Source organism: Actinia tenebrosa, unplaced genomic scaffold (genome assembly GCF_029948245.1).
Source record: "Actinia tenebrosa isolate PJP-AT-01 unplaced genomic scaffold, QUT_ActTen_1.0 utg1515__unscaffolded, whole genome shotgun sequence".
In the NCBI taxonomy this organism is placed as follows: Eukaryota; Metazoa; Cnidaria; class Anthozoa; order Actiniaria; family Actiniidae; genus Actinia; species Actinia tenebrosa.
This window is the reverse complement of record NW_028292591.1, coordinates 147764-171161: the sequence shown is the minus strand read 5'-3', so window position 1 is coordinate 171161 and position 23398 is coordinate 147764. Positions and strand designations below refer to the sequence as shown.

General features: G+C 38.1%; 2 protein-coding genes across 2 annotated transcripts in view; both read right to left on the bottom strand.

Moving 5' to 3' along the window:
* LOC116308234 (intermembrane lipid transfer protein VPS13B) overlaps nucleotides 1-23398 on the bottom strand; it is a 98992-nt gene that overhangs the window by 47454 nt on the left and 28140 nt on the right. The window contains exons 17-27 of the mRNA XM_089025364.1: nucleotides 22983-23187; nucleotides 22449-22902; nucleotides 21177-21317; nucleotides 17575-17877; nucleotides 15737-15893; nucleotides 15159-15520; nucleotides 14880-15064; nucleotides 12764-12963; nucleotides 12340-12530; nucleotides 11623-11867; nucleotides 4620-4835 (exon numbers count right to left, since the gene is read on the bottom strand). Coding sequence (XP_088881490.1) covers nucleotides 4620-4835; nucleotides 11623-11867; nucleotides 12340-12530; nucleotides 12764-12963; nucleotides 14880-15064; nucleotides 15159-15520; nucleotides 15737-15893; nucleotides 17575-17877; nucleotides 21177-21317; nucleotides 22449-22902; nucleotides 22983-23187 — 2659 coding nt within the window. The remainder of the gene's footprint in view (nucleotides 1-4619; nucleotides 4836-11622; nucleotides 11868-12339; nucleotides 12531-12763; nucleotides 12964-14879; nucleotides 15065-15158; nucleotides 15521-15736; nucleotides 15894-17574; nucleotides 17878-21176; nucleotides 21318-22448; nucleotides 22903-22982; nucleotides 23188-23398) is intronic.
* LOC148904397 (uncharacterized) lies at nucleotides 18809-20189 on the bottom strand. The gene has a single exon (XM_089025365.1). It carries the CDS (start codon nucleotides 20113-20115, stop codon nucleotides 19039-19041), a length of 1077 nt encoding a protein of 358 aa, XP_088881491.1. The 5' UTR covers nucleotides 20116-20189; the 3' UTR covers nucleotides 18809-19038.

The window sequence follows — 23398 nt, the reverse complement described above, 5'->3', positions numbered from 1 at the left end:
ATCATGCGTTACCGCATTTTGCAGTTGGATGTCGGTACCAGGTACCCAGACGTCTCTTTTTTGCATGCGGGTGTCGTGGGGTTTGTAGCAAACAGGTACGGGATGCGTAGGGAAGCGCTCTCGGTGTATATTTAGCAAATCCTTTTGTATGCGAGACTGTGCTGCGCGTTTGCTGCTCAGCACCAGATCCTTTGGATGCCATGTGTAAAGGAAGTCCTCGTATTTCTTCGCTCGTACGCGTTTGCGCAGTGTTTTGCATTGGTCGGCGTCACTAAGGCCCCTTAATTCCGCTTTCAGGTTCCTTACTTGATCCTTGCTGCGGTAGTCGGCGTTAATTTCTTCAGAGTAGTCTACGAACCCCTTTAGCCATTCGTGGGGCATCTCTCCGGCTATTGGAGGAGGCTGGCAGGGATCTCCGGCGAATATTACTTGACACTTTCCACGGAGGAATTCTACGAATTCTTTGAGGATTTCTAAAGGAACGGTGCAAATCTCATCCCAAAGTATCACCGGAGGTATGTCGTGGATGGCTTCTGGTACCCACTTTTGGCCATTCCAACGGAAGAAGCTGTGGTAGGTCTGCGCGTCGTAACCCATTTCGCAGATTTCTCTTTCCAAACGATGCGTTGGCGTTAGCACCTTTATCTTAGGAAAGAGTTCTAACACACGCGTAGTCTTACCGCTGCCTCCTGTACCGTAGAGGTAAGAGAAGCGTTGGTAGGAAATGGGGTCGGCAACCGAAGGCAATGGCTCCCCGGTTGGTTCCACGCTACCGCAAAGATGTTCTCCGTGATATTCTACACGTTCTCTCCATGCTTTTATCTCCTCATCTTTAACGCGCCATTGACCACTTTCCGCCAACTCATCTTCGGTGTAGAATTCTTTCATCTTCTCTAACACTTCAGGCTTTACGTACAAGGAATCCGTGGCTACGCGCGGAACGTCCTCTTTGTCAAACCGTAGGAGCATCGCAAGTAGGTTAATATGCGCATATGCTAACATACTCGCACGCAGGTGGTAATATTGCGGCCTGTGGTCTTGGTAGTAACAAAGTGCATTCCATTTCTGTTCTTTCTGACCTTCTATGAAGTAGTCCCATTTCTGCACAGACACCATTGTTCCTTGTTCGTGGGCGCGCTTAATAAGGAAGCTTAACTCTCCTTCGTCTGTTATCAGGCGTCGCTGCATGTGTTTCTCGCCCTCCTTAGCGCCCTGCGTGAATTTTCCTATGACAACGCGTGCTGTAGGGTTGTGTTCTGGGAGCCATTGCGTAAAGGTGCCATGACAAAGTATGGCTTCATGCGCCGTGTATTTTAAAAGCTTGCGCTCTTCAAAGAACTTCAATAGAGGTACGGGTATCCATTCTTTCTCTTGTAGATGCTTCCCGTACCACGCGTAAATTATGGGATGTAAGTCTTTAGCCAACTTCCAAGACGTTAATCGTACGAATCCAGTTGCTGGGGCGTCGTAGTGACCGTCTAACGAAACGCGGAAGAATTGGGAGTCTGGATGTCCGTAACGGTCGTAATATTCCTTACAATCCCCTAGACCTTTAAAACTTGCAGGGTAACAGTGTTTCATATCCAGCGACACATACTCATCTTTGTCGTACTCCATGTTCCACAGACCACCGTGACCGTGTTCTACACAGGCTTTGGCTATGTCTCCGAACTCTTTTGGGGCAGGTTTCCATCCATTTCTTTTCTTTGCGGCTAAGAAGTCCAAGCTGCGACTGCTAAGGACCTCATCAGAGAAGTCTTCCCCTAAGGTCTCACAGGCGCTTTGAATGCGCTGTTGTTCAATTTCGGGTCGATACAAAGTGCCGTCTTGCGTCATAAACTGACTTCCTTCTGAATCCATCAACCAAATGGAATTCTCATGAACTAATTCTGTCAATGGAGAATTCTTATAGACCTTCGTTTCCTTCTTTCTTGGGAACCGCAGTTCGCGCCAGGCGTGCCCATTGTGCTGGTAGATGACTATAGGCGCACCGCGGCCCCCATATTTGTGTGTTCCGGAGTAAATAAAGCCGTCGGTGATATCTTTCACATGGATTCGCCTCTCCAGCGCCGTTTCTAACTTCTTGATGTTGTCTATCGACCCTCCGGTCCTATTAGTATCTTTTTCCCATTTCCTGATGGCTTCTCTTCTCTTTAAAGTCAGTTTACCGCCCCGAGAGGAGTCTTCAAAGAACTCTCTTACTAACTTCCCTACGCAGTTACCGGGATGTCGCATCGGTTTCAACTTCTTAACGTCTGGCGTCTTTATCTCGTACGCACCGTAAATGACTACGGTAACCGGGTAAGCAACCTCGTAGAACAGCATGTCTATTCCTACCAATGCTCCCGGGCGTGTGTTTTCGTTTAAGACAAACAGGTCCTTCTTACCAGACGCCCTGATAGGATTGCGCCCCTTTTCTATCATCCACTCGCCGTCTAAATACTTTATGAACGTTAGCTCCAACCGGTAGTTACCTTCGGGTATTAAGTTAATTATTCTTTCAGCCCTTTCTTCTGTCATCGTCTCGTCCGTATCTCCCTCCATAAATGTTGTGAAGGCAAAGTCAGCATCCAGGCGATCCAACACCTGAGTTCGCAGTCGGCGCACAGTTTTGTTACGAATGCTCGTGATGGTGTCCATCTATATGTAAAGGATATCTTAACCTCCGTTTGCGGTTCGACAACACAGCAGCAGTAAGGACTTATCGCGCGGCTTATTCCCGCTGCCGGCGCCTTCCTTAAACCGCCTGTAAAACCCGTAAATCTTTGACATTGACCGCGAGTCCCCCTTACTGCTGCTAATCCCGTAGCCTGCTTTTCAAACTTTCAAAAATTATTTCTTGTCGCACGGGGCAAACAAAACAAAAAAAAAACAAAAAAACAAAAAAAGGAAGAAAAAGAAAAAGAAAAAAAAGCGAAAAGGAGTTTAAGCGAAAGGCAATTTATTTGACAATCGGTCATCGATTTTAGATTTTCGATCTGTTTAGTCAGTAATTCATTTGTGGAATATTGAGCTCCGAGTGAGGGTCGTTGTGAATTTTGGCGGCCGGAGTTGCACACCTTTCTAATTATTACTTGGTAGAAAATGCAGATTTTTGAACAGCACACTGAAAAAAATCCACAAAAAACTTCTTAATCAAATCTTGGCACAAAAGTGTTCCTCAACTATCAAACTATAACTTTTATGACATATTTGTCGACAAAATAAACGTCAAAGTTGTTCTTGAAGCAAATTTTTGAATTCTAACCATCATTTCATTAGTAAATTCAGAAACCTTAAGATGCAGAGATTCCGTTGCAGAGATTCCGTATCATTTTGGCTTCTGGTTTTACTTCGATGAATACGGCAAAATCGTCAAGAATCATTTTTATACGAGACATCTCTCAAAAGAGAAAGGAATTAGCAACTTATCATAGTTAGGATCGGGATGATCTTCGAATATTTACTGGTTCCAATACCGTGCGTCAGCGCTTTCAAAAAGTTCCGTTTCAGTTTCCTTCCACAAGAATACGGATAAACAGCGTTTTATAAAATTTCCACCCTGGAAAGCGTTCTTAAGGTAGTACTGGATAGATGATTTTTTTTTTAAATCTTGTCATTTAAAGGTCTTCAGTTGCTTCAAAAACAGTAAAAAAAGTGGGGGTTACCGACTTGGTTCTCGAGTTATAAGAGATCTTAATAGGGGGTAATTCCAATTTTTCGCATAGGGTTTGTGTGGAAAGTGAAGGATTTCAACGATCAAAAAGCCTAGAGTAATCTAAACGACGGATCTTAAGATTATCTACCATTTCATTTTATAAAATTTATTTGATGAGTTGTAAATAAGCTTCAAACTGAATTCTAGAAGTAAAATCGTTTTACATATATGTCGAGAATTCGGTTTGATTCACAGCGAGGACATAGTATTTTAATTTCTCACACTGAAAGATTAATATTCAAAGCTTTGAATGCAAAGAAAAAAATAGGGGGTCACCGTACTAATAGACGAGCTATAGTAAGAGACTAAATCGGAATTTTCCATCCAAAATGACCATTCCTGTCTGCGCGGACCTGGGTCTAGTACTTTGTACGTTCCCTTGAAACTTGTGAAATTGTCTTTGTAATCTCCTGGGACCCTAAAACCTATTTTGAACTGATTTTGGAACTAAAGACGTCAAAATAATTTTTTGTTAATTCATTTTAACAAAGTCGTATATTTGTCAATTTTGAAACAAAACCGACCTGGTCAGGCAATAAAAATTTTAGCATGTTTCGAAAAAAACCCCAGCTTTACCTCAAAATTTGCATGAAATTATTAAATATTTTGTCAAATTACATAAAGGCAGTTAAAGTAAGATATTATTTGGAGAAATTTTTAAAACAACGCTAACTTATTGTAAAAGCGAGATGCGCGAAATGGATGCGCAGTAGCAAAGGTCCGGAACTATCTTAAAAAGTTTCGTTTTCGGTGATCGTGTTCGCCGGATACGTGTGGATGGAAAGACAACCCACAAAGAAAAAGTTGCGTTTTCATGCAAAAACGGTTACGTGTTGACGGGGTTTAAGATAAATGTTTTTGAGACGTGCTAAAAACTAACAGCGTTTCATTTTTCATCCCTAAGAGGGAGATTTCTTCTTACCTGTCCCAGTCTAATAGCCTCATTAGTATCATTACAAATGATATAGTGGCACAACAGAGTAGTCTCATTTTTTCTTTTATCATCCCTTGTCCAAGAATCGACAGCTAACGCTAAAGTGTGAACTGTGCTCTGAGTCACGACGGCTTCAATATTACCAATATCAACGCCTGCTTCTAGACATACCGACCGCTGATCAGCTGTTTTTATTGCTTCTCTCTGTAAATGCAAAATAAATATCGATTAATTCCGGAAAAGAAAGCATGCTAACTAAACCGAAACTTTAATCTGCCCCGCCCTGGGTACGGGTATTTGTCTTCCAACTATTGAAGGCCGTAGATCTTTACCTATAACCTCACGGCGATTCTCATACTAATGCCCTGGCTCGAAACTCTCAAGATAGGCCTTCATATTATTGATAAATGTTCTGTGCCTACTACATTTAATGAATCCAAGTCAACAACAATATACTGCGTCCCTATCACTGTTTCCATCGTTTGCCTTAATTGTTGTCGAATCTCTTCCAAGCTCTGGACAGGGGAAAAATTACTAGGCGAGTCCATCTCTCAATAAATCCTTGGTTCATCAGATTGCTAGCTGGGCTAAAAAAAACTCGCACGCTGATTGGTCGGTGGCCGTGATGTCGTGTTTGTAACGTAAGATGTTGAATGCTCCTTTCGTCTCCTTCTGCGACTTTATTCAATGAATTTCTAGCTTGTTTAATTCTGCTTTTTTTATGAACAATTTTACGAAAAAAATGAAAATATATGGATTCAACAACGGAACTTTAGTAATAAAAGCCCAAATTCAGCTCATCGTGACATAGAAAATTGATATTAATACTTGAATACTTCAAGAAGTGCGCTGCTGTCTTTTAGTTTTGGCACTATCAGATTGCGTGAGCATGAAATACAATTTCTATTTTTGATTTAGACTGAATTTCAATCCTAAAGAATATTTACAAAAGTAAAAGTGAAATTAAAAATAATAAACGATGCAATAAAGGACGGTTTCAGCGCTTTTTTATTTCAAAAACTGAAGGGGAAAAAAAAAAGAAAGAAAAAGAAAGTCAGTTTACCATAAAAATAAGGACTATTACCCCATTCACACCAAGACTTAAACATGCTTAAAACTGGTTTAACTAAACAGGTTTGGAAAACTATCTACGAACACTGCACAATATTTGGTGAATAATGCATGTAAACTATCCTTTGTCCTGCTGTGACAATATTTTAGAAATTTTCATTATATTGTAGGTTTCCAGTTTCTCAATTTTTTTTCTAATGAAAACATAGTTTAACTAAACACGTTTAGGTGTGAATGGGGTATATGTATAATAATATCAACATCTAGAGGAATAAAACCGATGCAAATGGATTCCCGAACCTCACCTACGAAACCACCATTTTGCCTATCAGTGAAAATGACGCATTGTATAACATTAAATTGTTTCCGCACCGCAGTGGTTTGTGGTTGACAACGAATCTTTAATGCAACCAAGGCCCGTTCCATTCTCCGCGCTAATCATATCCAAACCTAACTCCTGAATTAAGTGCAGCAAAAGAGCGGAGTATGAATCCTGTCGCAGCGTCGCATATGATATTTAAACTAGACGCTGTAGGCAGCATCGACTGGGATACCTGGAAGGGGGGAGTGGAGGACCTGGTTTCAACATGCATGGAGTATTTAGTTGGTTGAGCTTCCAAAAATACTGATAAAGTAGTAGAGTGCATTCAGTCAAATTGTTGAGTAGTTAGATAAATGTATCTAACTTAGATAACTATTTAGTTGACGTCACCTAAAATAGTAAAAGCGCGCCAAATAACAGTCATGCTAATCCGGGGGGTTGTTTTACCAGAGAATGAGTGAATAAACATTGATTTGTATCATCGTTTCTCCCCCTGATCTCAGTAGCTGTTTACTCGTAGTTTCAAATTTAGGTGACGTCAGCTAAAATAGTAACTTACTTATCTAATTTAGGTGACGTACATTATTCAACAGTTTGAGTGAATGCACTCTACTGATAAATAACTCAATTTGGAACTGCAATTCCAGTTCCGGTCCGGATTTTAGGTGGTTACGTAATTAGGTGGTTGTTTGAGCATAAACGTGCACATTTGCACGGGCATTGTATAGCTCGCTTTAAAATCAAAATGCTTCATTTAAAACGTAAATACGGGCTAATATTTGCTCCAGACCTCTCTCATAATTGCTTTACATTTTATGATTTTATAATTTATCGATATTCTTTAATGAATCATCTTTTTTTTTTTGAAGAAAAATTAAAGGAGATCATAACGCTTCGAACGGCAAAGATCAAACCTTGGAATGTGGTTAGCAAATTATTTATTTTGCTTCTTAAATCAAATAGAATCTTAAAATAAATATTGCTATGTACCTCATGTTCGTTTGTGAGTAGACTTTGAAGCCGAAACAGTTGATATAAATACATAAATGTAGGCTATAAGATTATCTATATTGTCATTCTGAATGAATTTGCAGTATCGCTTATCGTATAAATTCTGACTTTTGAAACCCTGTTCTCCTTGTCGATCTTCGCTCGTGCAGAAAATACTGCTCGAGTAGATGAATCATGAAGAGTAAACCAAAACAAGCTATTGCACATGAAGTTCATTGAAAATTCTTAGAAATAATCGCTTCGAAACCATCGGTATCTTCTTGCCTCGAAATCCTGGATTACGAAATTGATAAATTAATATTTCTAGTTCGGCTGTCTTGAATTACAGCAGTCAAAAAAATAGACCATGCGTAGACATAAACCTCTGCCACGTGGTCTGCTAGCTCCGCCCTCTCATAATCACTTGACAGCGTAGTGACATTGATTACCATCTCGTACATGATGACAATTGATAGGACTTTTGATGTGAACCCCATAGCAGATGCCAGCAAAGGTCTCTTAGGTAAGTTCCTGAAGACCCCTGGGTACTATTGCGCGACTTTCCCATTTTGTCGTGGAGAAGACAGGAAAAAGAAAAACAAAGACATTTTATGACAGTGATATCACAGGTATCCCAGTAATAGCGTAGCCACTACTTAAGAAAAAATGGTAAACCATCGAGTTGATTTTTCATGGCTTGGCTGACGTCACTTCCGTCCGTCCGTCCGTCTGTCCGTCCGTCACAGAAATGCACAGAAAAAAATCGCTTTAGAGCAAGTTATAGACCAAAAACAATTTCAAAAAAACTTTCATGTAGTCAAAGATGGATCAAGAAGTGTTCTTCAAGAATTCAGGTGTGTGTTTTTAGTAAACAATCGTATATATATATATATATATTTTTTTTTTTTGACAAGCATTTTTCTAGACGAATCGACAAATCAAAGACTTTCTCTCAAAACTTTTGATATTTCTATAAATAAGCTTAATTTACATGCTGGATGAAATATAACACGAAGAGCATAATACAACAAATATTCGTCCTTTACTTAGCTTTGTAAATCTTTAACAATTCGGTTGTTTTTAACCAGCTATTGTATGTTTTTCGTTCAAGAAAAAGCTTTGTTCGCCTCCTATCGCGGGGTCCAATCGGCAAAACAAAGAAGACTTTCATTCAATAATTTTATATCTTTCTACAGATAATTTATTTAATCATTAAATGAAATATAAATTTTTACCTAATATTCAACTGTTTATTAAGCTGTTCGAGCAAAAATGAGCTTAAATTTGTGTTGCTGAAAGATGTTATTGTATAAAGACCTACTAGACTTTCACTATTCAAAAACACTTACAAACGCCAATTTACTGCCAAAGAAATGAGTCATTTTGTATTTTGCATTGCCTTTTGCATTATTTTTTATTTTGTCTCAGTTGTTCTAGTCAACCGTTTAAATGAATGTAAGCTCTGTTTTTGGAAAACTGTAAAAGACCTATTAAGTAAACCTCATTTTTTGCTCACCTTAACCAGTTTTCAAGTCTGTTTTTTGGTCTTGATTTGTCCTAAATCTCCAGATTTTCGATTTCAATGAAAGACATCCGAGGTAAATTTCACTAAACTTGATATTGTATTGGATTATCTGTAGTCAGCTTTCCTTTTTCTTTAAGTAAAAGAGATTCAAAGCCTAAAACTGTAGGCCTTGGAAAACTTTTCGTCGAAGAATCTTCCAAGAACAAAACTAGCCCCTGGGGGTGGTGGTAAGTTGTGTACAAAATTCCTAAGTGGGAGAGTATACTCGCTCAAAAAAACAAGAAAACAAAAAACGATGTAGTGCATTTCGATTCGATTTCACTGCATGGTTTTTATTATGGGAGAAATTATCATCATTTCGAATAAAAAATAATTGAAGATTTTTCCCCGATCTTATTTTCAACTTTCAGTTTCATTCAAATTGTTCTCCCTGTGACTTCCGTATCGGGAGCTCCGCTTTTAGGCAGTGCCTAAATATATATATTTTTAATACTGGAGGAAATATTACACGGAGAGCATATCACGACAAATATTCCTCCTTTATTTAGGTTTGTAAATCTTTAACAATTTGGTTGTTTTTAACCAACTATCGTATATTTTTCGTTCAAGAATAATGCAGCTTTGTTCGCCTCCTATCGCGGGGTCCCTTCGGCAAACCAAAGAAGACTTTCATTTGGTAATTTTATATCAAATATTCAAATGTTCATAAGCTGTTCGAGCTAGTATGATTATACGAATGAGCTTAAATGTGTGTTGTTGAGAGATGTTATTGTATAAAGACCTAGAATTTCAATTTAAAAAGCTAAAAAATATTCAAAAACATTTACATACTGACAAAGAATTTCGGCGTCATTTTGTATTTTTCTCAACGAATCGACAAATCAAAAGACTTTCCCTCAAACTTTTGATATTTCTATAGATAAGCTTAAGTTACTTTAATGCTGGATGAAATATAACACGAAGAGCATATTACAACAAATGTTTGTCATTTATTTAACTTTGTAAATTTATTAACAATGCGGTTGTTTTTAACCAGCTATCGTATGTTTTTCGTTCAAGAAAAATGCAGCTATGTTCGCCTCTTGTCGCGGGGTCCCATCGGCAAAACAAAGAAGACTTTCATTCAATAATTTTATATCTTTCTATAGATAATTTATTACTCGGGGTTCCTGTGGAACCGCGAGGTTAGGATTCGCCTTTCTTCGTCGTCGTAGTATTATTTTTTGTCTTCATCGCTAAAGTGCCCTCGCATGCGCAGTATGATCAACCTTCTCAGTCACGTGACATTCTACCATGTGCTCTGTGTAAATTTCAATGGCGAGCGATCCGATGTACAGTATGGATTCAACCTCCTCTTTAAATACGCTCAAATCACATACAAATCCACACACCATTCGCGGTATAGCCACACTAAAAGATGTCGAGCGTTTTTCGAAATTGCATTTGGAGAGATACCGCGAATCTATCGTGAAACTGCGTATCTTACTGCCTATCGTGAAATATCTATCAAACAAGCTATTTATCTTATCAAAAGCGATTTATACACTAACTCATACAGGCTCTGAAACGACAAAGGACTCAACTAATGAATATCAACAAAGTACTACCGACGAAGAAACGAAGATTGTAAGTACTTTAAGCGAAGAACATAAAGGACTGCCGATCATTGTTTACAGCCATGTGACTCTCAAAGTGGAGCCGCCTTTCCAAAGCTGATCACTTATTTCTCAATATTAATGCTTATAAGTATATTGCTTCTTTTATTATTTTTGATTCAAGGAAAAATTTCTTGCTTTACTGTTTTGATAGTATTAATATTAACTGTATTAGGGTACAAAACAGTCAAGTTCTTCGATTACTACACTCAAACTGTTGTCACTTCATCATTTAGCGATTGTGATATCTTAGATAAAACTAATTGTTTAAAGATCATTTTTTGTTCATCTCATATTTCTTTTGTTGTGTAAGTACAAAAGGTCCTTTGTAAGTACATAAACTTATTCTTGAAATTAAAGAGTATACTTTCCAACTATATCTATATCTATATGTTGACTAACTTAATGAGTTTTGTGATTTGAATGTAACAGTGTTTGTCAAGTTGGCTTTGCTCACACAATCCAATCAAAGATTTTTTCAAAAATCCCTACAAATGGAGACATCTAGTATATAATTATGTGGTACGAAGCATTTTAGTGTTGAACGCTCCGCAAGGCTAAAATTATTCTCTAAACGAAAACAACTGATTTTCCTCATAGTCACGTGTTATGACGTCCGATCTCATTCAAAACTGCATCAAACATTAATTCAATCTTTATGTGACTTATGTGCAAAAAAGATTTGCAATCGGATAAAACACGTTTATGCACCAGCGTTCCAAACGTGGAAGGTAGCGGTCAAGCGTGAGGGGGTCCAGCCACCTTAAAACAGGTAATGAATATCTCATTTTGTTATATCAATAAGAAATTTTCCGATATAACGAACGCTCTCATTAGTTGAAAGAAGACCACGTGAGTAACTTATTTATCGGTCAGGGAATAAGTCGCACGTAACAAGAATGGTAAAAATAAACGAGTGCACGTGATCAGAACGTGAAAAAAGCTTGTGGCGGGAGCATTATTTTGCTGGAATTTTTTTAACAAATGAAGCTCGAACAAAAAACCCTGAGATTTTCCAATGTTTCTACAGAGAAATACAGATTTTCATTGAGAAAAAGGATTCGGAAAATACGAAAAAAGCGGCTAAAAATGGTGAACATTGTACTCTCCTCGCTTTTTTGGTAGTGAAATACAAAACTGTATGTGAGCTGTATTTGTAAAATCATGGTCAGTTTTCATGCATTTAGCTTGCTTAATAAACTGAGTTCTTATTTCGTAAACTGACTTCTCAATATTTCTCAATTGAACATCGAGACTCTCGGGAAAACAAAACTAACTATTTCCCTCGCGACCACAGAGACACCAAGTGCATACTATGAAATAGCAAAATCAAAGTGACTTAGAACGGCTGTTTTTTCGCAAATGATCGCGAAATTAACGTGTCGAGAAAATTTTATGTAATAAGGTACGAGTGACGCCTAAACTTACCCCTTTTTCGTGAAAGGCAGTAGTTACGCTTATACTAAAAGGAGAAACCAATGTTCTGTATGTCAGATCACCAAAGTCCAACAGCTCAAAATGACAGTTCCATTCATAACTGCACAATGTTACCGCATTCCCGCCTCCTAAGTGCTTGGTAACACCACTCAAACCTTCGATAGTTAAGGTACAAAACTCTTGTTCTGTGGGAACTGACGAATCTATGGTGTAACCAGCAAGATGCTTGGGAAGAACTACAACAAATTGAATCCGTACATTAATTTAAAAAAATGATTTTTTGGTACATTTTTCATATGCTTTTCTGTTATATAACAAACAATTTATTTACATCACAGGTACGACTTCCATTGCCAATGAATGCAAAATTGATTTCGTTTCTATATCTTGCGTATTGATGGTTTTTTTGAACCATTCCCAATAGAATTAAATATCAAAAGACACGGCGGCCATGTTGTAGGATATAATAAAATAATTCATTGACAATTCTTTTAAGTTCCTCCAACATTGCCGCCGTGAAAACCATCAATATGTCACGCCTACGAGAGTTTTAGCTGAAATACTAACGTTATTCTATTTAATTTTGTACACCAATGCATTCTGTCATATCAATAATGTTTTAGCGTTATAAATCTTCTAGATCAAGTAGTAAATATGTGTCATCCATATTTCCTTTTTTGATCATATCTCGAAATATGCTTTTCTTACCTTGATGTGAATACTGGTTATGATGAAGCAGTTTGATTTGGAACATGCTGATCGATACTTGAGCCAAAACAGTAGGAATGAGTGATGGAGAGAAGACAGAATCAACTTTTACTGAAGCAGCAAGAGATGTTGCACTGATCAGAGACCGATAAGGACTACTGTACGACGAACCACTGTCTTCATCAACCAAACTAAAAGAAAATAAATCAACTTGAACTAAAATAAACTTCTATCAAGAAATTGATATTCCAATTACATCAATTCTTGATACTGAGAGAGAAAGGTAAATGGGTTGGGTACACACTAACTCAGGTTAGGCAAATTAGTTGAGTTAATATAAATTCAACCTGAGATCTGAAGGCAGCACGATCCAGTGAGGCAAAAACCAAAATAAATATTTATTGATAAAATGACAAAGCCATACCTCTGGTCTTCGGAGTAATCTATTTCAAAACTTGCATCTACAATCATTTGCCACTCTTTGGCCACGATCACAGTAGCCGGGTCTGAACGCAAGGGATCTGGTAGCGAGATCTTACACGATGATGTCTCGGAAATATAAAATTCCTTATAAACAATGTAGCATTTTTGAAGGGTGTCCCAGTAGCTTAGCACACATGGTACCTGAAATGTTGTACAACGGAATTTTTAACCTATCTATAGATAGCCTAGAATATTCCTACCCGTACACGACGACACGGCTTAAAAACGCGTGATTGGTTAATTCAAAATATTAACTGAGGATGCGCAGTGTGGTTTTCCGCTGAATTTAGCGCAGGCGGTCAGTACAAAATGGCGGACGAGAAAGGATTCTTGTCGAGCGCTATTTTTTCCCGAAAATCGAAGTTTTTTACTAACATATCTGGATTAAATGCCGTAATTGATCAAGAAAACAAGTCAGATGAGTATCTTGATCTTATGTGAATGGTTAATTGTATTGTTTTCAGTCTTACTCGGACAAAAACAAGTCATCGAAGTGTATGTATTTGAATAAAAAGACAGCGAAGAAATGCAATTATTGCGCCGTTATTCTAAGTCTTTTCCTAAGTTCTGACCTATAAATGCTGCTCGATTGTCAAGATAATAATGTAAATATAGTCGTGAGTGCTTTAAATTTGAAAATATGTGATCAAAACTATAGATGAGCATGCTTTACTCCGATTATTATGTTAAATCTGTTCAACTGGGTTGCTGTAATTCGATATCGTGTGTTAGATTCCTAGATAATTCTTCCTTTTAGGTGTTTCTTGGCGAAAAACAAATCGTACAATGGGAATACTCATCATTGAACTAGTTTGAAAGCAGACACGAACCTCCCATTGACAAACAGCATTTTTTTTTCGTCAGAAAAAGAATTTTTTTTTTCAGGAAAAGGGTTTTTATTATTTTCATTATTAGCAATGAATTAAATGCTACTTCATTTGTGTTTGCATGGCAATCTTACTTTTTTCGTTTAATTTTGATATATCTACAAGATAAAGAAGAAGTTCTTAATATTCATGTTAAGTAGATATGGGAGAATCTCTCTTGTAAAGTACTCAGTTTGATCTTCCTCTTATCTTCAGCCAGTTTAGCTAGGCTGTTTTTTCCTTTGACTTTAAACATTTGAGTCATGCACAGGAGAATATTAAAACAACTAAAAAATAATAACTTTTAAAACTGTTTCCACTTAATGTTAGTGCTGCATTTATAGTTAAGCAAAAGTTGTTTTAAGTACTTTTTAAATTACACTATGACTGATCAATTAGGTATTTTGGTTGCCAGTTAGCTGTAAAAATTATTCAAAGTCGCAGGTTTTTGAAGTACGAATACTGCTAGAGCGTCCGCCATTTTGTTTTTGGGATTTTCGCGCATGCGCACGCGTTTTTAAGTCGTGTCGTACACGACACTGTAGGTATTCTCTCCAAACAAGGTTACAGCTAGGAAACGTACGTACTTAAGCAAAAAAGGTTTAAAAATAACCAGTGAATTATCCTGAGAAGCCCTCGAAGCAAAAGAGAAAATCAGCAAGCAACTCTACTCACATATGACACTGAGCCCTGTAATCGAACCCGGGTCGCGGGTGAGAGGCGACGTTATTAGAAGCGTCATTAAAACCCTTAAAAACAACATTACTGAAACAAGTGCAATGCACTAACTGGGAGAATTTTTTCAGAAGTTAATCAATCAAGAAGTAGAGTGAAAACCAAAATTGGACAGGTGGTGTGCTCTGCTAATGCGCTGCCTCTCCAACTCTCCTGCTCCTGACCCATCCCCCTCACGCGCAAAAAAATCTAAGGTATTTTTATAATACAATTTCATCAAATGCAAAATGAAAGTTAATTTTAATGGTGAATAAAAAAATGTGATTGGCTTAGATCAATATGTTATTGATTCTGCTCATTCCTGATCAACTACAGTTTTCGCTTTACATTATGAGTGTGGTTGACAATGTAAAAGGTGTCCTATCCCGAATAATGTTTCTCCCACTACAAGCACCGTTAGCTAAATAAAAACAAACAAACAAAGCGAAAATAGAAGTTTTTGTACTTTTCACTTACTCGTAATTCATCGCCCATATTAAGAGTGTTGACAAGAACAGGGGAGGTGAATGGAAGAGGAAGAACTTCTACGGATGACAAAGCACGTGGTTCTGGGTAACGCCATACCATTGTTGGAGGTCGTTCACGCGTGTCTGTTGTGAACAAGATTTCGTACGACTCAGGATGGTGTAAACCTACTTCACCTGAAATTAAAGAGCCAGCAAATTTACTTTGTTTTCTAAAAAACATTGAAGATTATTTATTGACTAACACAATTACTGATAAGGTGGACCTTACCCGAGACCATTACGTATTTAAAAGGGCCGGCCCTGAGATCATCAAAAGTTTGTTTAACACCATCCAAATCCTGTTCCTTGACATCATTTTTACCGTACGTGTTGTCGACATCTTGTTCATCAAGACCCAAATCCGCTTCTGCTCTAACAGATGTCAAACCAACCACTTTATCGTTGTCGTTCTTAATATCAATTTGTTTATTTGTCATTACGACTTGCATTTCTTCTGTATTAGCACTTGACGAATGAGCGGAGGAAAATTCCTGAAGTGCTTTGGATAAAGCTGCAATACAGTTCATGTGCTGCTGTCCAAATTCCAACCGAAGAAGACCAATGCTAACGCGGCTGCATATCTGCGGCAAACTGTCAATTTAAAAGAAATTAACTAAATTACGAGATCTCGACCTATACTGCCATTTACTGATTTTTGCAAACATGTTGGTATCCGGCTTATTTCAAAGCTATCTTGCCATTAAATACTTCAAAACAAACAATTATATATAAAACATCAACAGTTGCTTTCAGAGATGCCAAATTTGCTTCCTTTGTTCATCAGCTGTTAGCCAAGTTTCGTCATACCTCGGTATAATTGGAGTCAAGCTATGGGGTGAGCTGATAATCTCAAATTCACATTTGAGTATGAATGGCCTGACAAGGTAAAACGACTGGGCGTATGCCAAGAAAGACATTTCCATTCCTTCAGTCTCTACATTGCCATCCAAACGTTGAAAGATTCCTGTAAAACAAAGAAAAGTTGAAGCTTAAAACAAAGGCTACGAAATGAGTCTGAAATATATTTGTTTTAGGGAAGATCATATTTTAGTAAAGTTTAGTGCTTTGTAAAAAGCAATGCCTCGGATGAACAAAAACAGATAAATTCTATTTTTAAAATATGCAAAGGCTGATTATCAAGCCACACCCTTCCATAATCATACTTTTACTATCACATCTTTAAATATCTTTGGGTTATCACAAACGTAGGATGGTTTTAAAAAGTCTTAAATGCAAGCAATCATCGGTTTATATTTTAGAAATTCTTTCAAGAAACCTTAAGAGCTAAATCCTACTTTAGTATCTTCTAGGCAAATAAACGATCTTAAAGGGTTTTACTCTCATTTTTCAGTCAAGCTTAAGCTTCACATTCTTATGAACATGTGGATTATTTGCATGTGCGTGCAGCAGCTGCGAAAGTTCAGTGCTTATGTTTCTTCAGCAGTGGATGAAAAATAAAGAGGAACCGACAGACCAGAATCTGAGAGTCCTTCAGAAAACCCACAGTAACAATATGTAAATATTCATTTGTTCAAACCTTTGTGAAAGAAAGTTTATATATGAAATGTTATTAAAACTGAGTGTTAAATATTCTAACGAGTTTACTGCGATTTTCATAAACATGTGAACTCTGTCTGCGAGCTGCACGCTAAAATTTGGTTTTTCGCTGCCGTCAATCAAACCTAATCAGTCGGTACCTTTTATATTTTTGACTGGCGGCAGCGAAAAACCAAATTTCAGCGTGCAACTCGGAGACACAGAGTTCGCATGTTTGTGAAAATTGCAGTAATAAAAAATTTGAAAAAACATGAAAAAGTAAAGGTGGAGTTACATGGGCCAACTTGCAACGCCGATTTTTTGCGCAACACTGTTGCACGAAAAATCGTTGTCGTGTAACATAGCGCCGAGTACGATTTTTCGCGCAATTTTTCACTCTGCAACACGTTGCAAGTTTTTGATCTGGCTTCAAAAACTTGCAACACAAGATGACGAATTTTCAGCAAATCGATGCGTGTAACATGTCCATCGCCGATTTGACGCGCAACAAGATGGCGCCGACTGAAAGAGACAAGATAAAACGTTTGTAGTTGATAAAAAATGATAAAGGCAAGAAAAGCCAAGAAAAAAAAGATAGCCGTGAGAGAGTTGGCAGCGCGTGGACTGATACTAAAGTAAATGTTGCGCGAAAAGTTGTTCCCGTGTAACATGTCGAAAAAAATCGACACACAAATTGCGCAATAGCGTTGCACGAAAAATCGGTGTTGCAAGTCTTTCCGTGTAACACCACCTTTAAGCTTTAGTGCTAAAGAAACGATATATAGCTATTTTTAAAAACCGTTGGTGGTTTTGTTGCACTCTCAACTCGAAATGAGCTATGGGCGATGTGAATGCAATTTTCTCTGTGCTGACATCATTTACATGTAATCCACAATACAAGCCTGGTATTCCACATCGCAAAAAAAAACCTTCACCAACGTTTCTGAGATAGCGGTAATTCTGAGCATCGACTTTGAAACAAATGGCTGAAAAAGTATTCGATTTCTATTGGGTTTAACCACCATAATTTCTTTAGCACTACAACTTATAGTCTAAAAAGTTTGAATATGACTAAATAGTTTATGAAGTTTGCTTTGCATAAACCACACCTTGTTCGTCACACTTTATCCTTATACTGCCTCTGCCTCCCGTCATTCCAAGTAATACTTTAGGACAGTCATCCCGCGTAGTCAAAGATAACTCTAGGGATATGTCATGTGTCGTCAAGTTACAAAACTTCAAAGCAGAATAATTTTCAGTCGATGCTTCTTGCGGAGACTTGTGTGGAGGCGTTGGAGCGGAACTGACTGACTGGTGCACAATGAAGTCATCAAAAAACCGAGTGATCTCCAAAACCATGTCCGGGTTGAAAGACAAATGTATGGGGCGCCCAAGATCAAGAGATGCATTCACTAGAGTAACAACATTGATATACATTGGTATATATATATATATACCAATGTATATATATATATATATATATATGTATATATGTATATGTATACGTATACGTATACGTATATGTATGTGTATGTGTATGTGTATGTGTATGTGTATGTGTATGTGTATATGTATATGTATATGTATATATATATATATATATACACCAGATTGAAAAAACGTTGGCGGATTCGAGAAGGTCATATCATCGAAGCTAAGACCGAAAAGGATTTTGGGTACTCCGAAATGAGTATTATATTTGCATATAGACATGTAAAAATGCGCATTAGAGCAAAGTCGGTCGACCTAGATTAAAATGCCAAAGCCATTCTCCGAAGATTTACGCTAGAGAGCTGTTTGGCTGCGGTATTTTGTCTTCCCATGCTCCCCTTCGGTCTTAGCTTTGATGATATAACCTTTTTTTGGAGCCGACGTTTGTTCAGGAATTAGGTGTATAAATCCCGTTCCCAAACAGTATGTATATTTTATCCCAACTAGCCGCCGATACAAACCCGTATTGGTGACTCAAAATCGCAAAAACCGCTTATAAATATAATGGTAACAGTACTTAGACCAAACAAGCAACAACAACAACAACAAAAAGACAAAAGTGAAACAAACAAACGACGTACTTCACTTCTTCAATGTTTGCCGAATGAAATGAAATAAATCAATAATATGAAGCAATAAAATGTGCGAATGTTAAGGAATGGTCCATAATTAGCGTGCGCATATCCAGTTCTGGAAGCACGAGAGCAGCGTAAGAGATGCTCGAGCCGTAGCCGAGAGCATCTCTAGCTGCTAGAGTGCTTCCATAACTGGATATATGCACGCTAATTATGGACCATTGCTTTTATAACATAGATAACGACTTTAATTCTCAGAAAAAAATTTTTCGTATGATCACATGTCAAAACTCTCTTTACTGTGCGCGCGCACACTAAGGAAATTTACATTTACCGTTGACGATCAAGAAAGCTCAAAGTATGTTTTACAGCACCTCTTCTAAAAGAAATATACCGCGATAATCAAAAAAGTCATTTAAAAGCCTTCGCGGAGAAATGAGAGTCTAAAAGAAGATGAATCACAGAGGTTATGTTCATTGTCTACACCCGTTGCGATAGACTGAGCGATCACTTCTCCTGAATGACCAGTTGAAAGTTTTGAACTGTGCAGTTGCTAAAGATGGAGCTAAACTGGCTCGTCGGATCTTGTCTTGCAACTTCTACAACGACATTGTTGTTTTTAACAGCTGTGTTCAAATGAACAGTAGCCGGGACAATCGCTTGGCTTGAGGAAGTGAGACTTTGGGAGAGCACTTCAGAACAGTGGTGCAGTTGTTCGGTCGAAGTCCTCGTATTGTAGTGTGCCAAACTCTGCTCGTTTCGATGCCCAGATATGGCCATTATATGGCGATTAGGAATGCCTGCATTTGACATCACTGTGATTGATATGGCTCGGATTGAATGGTTAATGTATGGGCGGGGTAATTTGGCCTCTTTACTGATCTCTTTCATCATTCCGTTTAGATTATTGACGCCAACGGGCCTGTTTTCGTACCACACGTCGTCTGTTGGGGACCAATTTCTCTTCGGATACTGGAAGAGAGATTCGAAGTTTGGATTGGTCTTTGACAAATACAAGCGCAGAGCTTTGTAGCCGTCGTTTGGGTAGTCAGTTTCATACATTCGAGCTTTTTTCTCTGAGGAGTTTACATCATTTATGCCGCCCGGGTGGTTCTTGGTGGCTTCGTCGTGCGCCATTGTAGCGTAGTGTCGCCCGCTTGCATCATATTCAAACTTCAAGCTTGATGTCTTTAGCTCTCGCTGGCCTTCTCTTCCTCTCCGGCAGAAAAACAAGATCAGATGGAACCAGACATTCCTTAACAGACTCCATGGATCATTAAGGGAGAGAGCCTCGGAAGTTTTCAACTTCAATAGATCTTGGTTTTCTATGACTAGTTTATGTTGTGTATCCTCCTTGTTTTTTCGCTTCATTTGAACTAGCTGGGCATCAAGCATCTCATTTGAACGGTTAAACCTTGGGTCAGTTGAGAGCTTCAAACCACGGTTTAAAGGAGGCTGATTCATATATCTCTCAATGGCATGTCGAAAGCCCAGGAGTGTTTTCTTGCTGTACATCTCGCCGGTTGTCTTTCGTGCTTCGGGATAAAACCTGCGGAGATTTGCATCCAGTTGACCAAGCGTCATCTTCTCAAGAGGTGTCTGAATGTGCTTCTCTTTGCACCATGCTAAAAGAATAAAGGTTTGAAAAAGGTTAAGAACAATTATTTTGTATTTCTTATCTATTATCGAGCAATTATTTTTTGTTGTTCTTAGTTGCAGTGCGAACCGCTTGAAAACACGATGTTTTATTTCATTACTTAGTGAATTAATAGGAGATTTTTGCCGATAGATCGATTCACTGCTTTAAAAATATGTAAACAGTTTGCTATAAATAAAAACAAAGCAGAAATACGAAAAGATTGGTGTTAAATATTTTATAATTTTCCTCGTTGAGAGTGATAGCTGTCTACAATACTACTTACGAAAGCCACGTTAGTGTTTATTGTCTGTGTTGACATTTTCGCGAAAAATATTTTTCATGAAAACTAGTTTCTATCTTTTTAACTAAGTCAAAAATTCATGCCATTTTGTCTCATAAAAGCTATTAATTGATTTTTCTTACCTTTAAACGTGGAAACACACCAGTTTGTCGTTTTTTTTGGTCTTGGCAGACTGCTTATCAGCGAGGATATCTTGTAATTCGCTTTCGTTGAAGTTAGCAAATCTTTGTGAATTTGTTTCTAGTTTTTGTTGTTTATTAACTGGGGGTTCAATGTTTTATTCAAACTCAAAATCAAAATTAGGAAGCTAAAAATCTTTGTTAGATGGAAAAGAAACCATATTTCTAGTTTTAAGTCACGAAACACTTTGCTATTTGCTACTGAGCTAGCGAACCAACGGTGAATTTTTCGCCGCTTCACCGTAAAAACATTTTCTATGGGATATCTCTATGGGATATCCATTTTTTCACATAGAAAATTAGCTAATCAGAGCACGCGTTATATCTTGCCTATGTTATAATCTGAGCTTTCTTGGTCCCGCTATCACTCATATCATCAGGCTTGTATGAAATCGGAGATGACCGAACTCTTACATTTATTCGAATCACCTTTACCCAGTATATTGTGGTCTCTTGTTGCTCCATATAAAAGGACAACCTTATTTATGAGACAGACTTCCTGATGGAAAGTCGTGCAGAAACTTACTTGCTCCGTTTGTAAGATTCCTAGCATCCACTGTGAGAAGTGGCGGCATAATTCCGGTATGGGGGTCGGGTAAACCTGATCCTGTAGAAAAACAATCTATGCTGTAGTCTGAAAATTCTGGAAGAGATTTCGGCAGCCAACCTAGAGAAAAATATTTTGTTAATGGTTAAACTTTTCGTTTAGAATAACATGGTATTGAATGGGCTTAACAAAAGAATGTAAAAACGAATGGACGAACGAATGGTTAAACTTTTCGTTACCGGCATAGAATAACATGGTATTGAATGGGCTTAACAAAAGAATGTAAAAACGAATGGACGAACGAATGGTTAAACTTTTCGTTACCGGCATAGAATAACATGGTATTGAATGGGCTTAACAAAAGAATGTAAAAACGAATGGACGAACGGAGGGAACGGATGGACAATATTATTCAGTTATCTATCATTCAGGAAATAGTTTTAGGGTTAGTCTCGATTCGGTTGTGCAGAATATTCATGTGTTGCTGTAAAGGTCCGTGGAATTTCGAAGTGTTTGTATTGTTGAAGTTGTGCATTCCTTAACTTGGCTACTTTGATATTTTTGACTATTTAGACACCGATTTGAGGCTAACCCTGAGTAAATGAGCCTGTAATCAAGGAACACAGCGGTAATTTGGAACTCGAAACTGGTCTATTTTAATAAATGATACTTATTCATTAGTCTCACGATTGAGGGTCATTTGTAGAAGCCGGACCGGTCCTGGTCTTCGTCAGGCGATTGTTTAGACTGGATGGTGAGTCTGCCTTGTACAAATAACTCTCCATCGTGAGACAAATGAGTAAGTAATGTCCCTTATTATATGAACGTTTTGCTTTATTGAAATTATAAGGATTAAAAAATAAATAAAACACAAAGAAAAGGCACGACCAGCCTCGTTTTCATGTTTTTGGCATGTTTTAATCAGAGGGGGGGGATCTAGGACCGTTGACTATGCAAAACGATATATTGGACAACGAAAAAAAGTAGAAGAAATGCACCCCAAACCCGGATCTTAAACAACAAGGGGGAGGGGCAGCGCCATCGCCGCACCCTCCCTCTTATTTAACCAGTTTTAAAGTTTCGCATTAATTTCCATTCATACTTTGAAAACTGTGCACACTAATAATCCACTTTCGATCCACCACATAGTGGCAAAATTTTCCTCGGGGGCACTATTTTAAGGTTCTATTTTTGGTGGATAAAACCGTTTTCAGTCTTTTTTACTTAATTATTTTCATTTAAACTCCATACCTTGGTGTTGTACTTGGGCAAGGGATCCTAAAACACTCATGTCAAAACACCACAATTTCAAATGCGGTCCTAGGGCATGATCTTTATAAGTTACCGACGGTTGTAGAAACCCTATTTGCAAAACAGGTTTCGTCGATAAGGCATAAACAGGCGATTCTTCTTTAGCAGGCACCGTTAATCCATGCTGATTTCTTCGACATTTCAAAGCACGCTGGAGATACATGCTTATGGTTATGTTTCTGGCTGCTAAGAATGCTTCAAACGGTATTGCTTTTTGAGATGGCTTGACTGGATCCGTGTGAGTACTACCAAGTCCACTGTCAATGTGATCGCCATCTTGTGACGCTATCTTGAAGTCAGCATTTCCAAGGATGCCTTGGCTTAGCGAAGACATCAATTCGCAGGAGTAAAAAGCGTCAACATTCTCTAACGTAAGTGTTCTTAACAGCTGCATCTACGTAAAGCAAGGTACATAGATGTAGACTCGGTCTCATTACAACAATAGAAAAATTGTTTTATATGAGAAATAGTTACCTGGCACTTGCTAAGAAAAATATCCACATTTGTAACCAAGTTCAACTCCATTGAGCACCCGCACACAGGGATGCTATCTGTAAAGGATTTGGATGTGTTTCTAGCATCAGCGACTGTTCTTTCCATGGTAGTTGCCGGAGCTATTACAATTTTGAAGTCAGATCCCGTAAGGACAGGAGATACATGCACTTCTTTAGCTGATCGCCTAATAAACCAAGGGAAACAAATTAAGATGGTAGGTAGGTAGGTAGGTAGGTGGGTGGGTGGCTGGGTGGGTGGCTGGCTGGCTGGGTAGGTAGGTAGGTAGGTAGGTAGGTAGGTAGGTAGGTAGGTAGGTAGGTAGGTAGGTAGGTAGGTAGGTAGGTAGGTAGGTAGGTAGGTAGGTAGGTAGGTAGGTAGGTAGGTAGGTAGGTAGG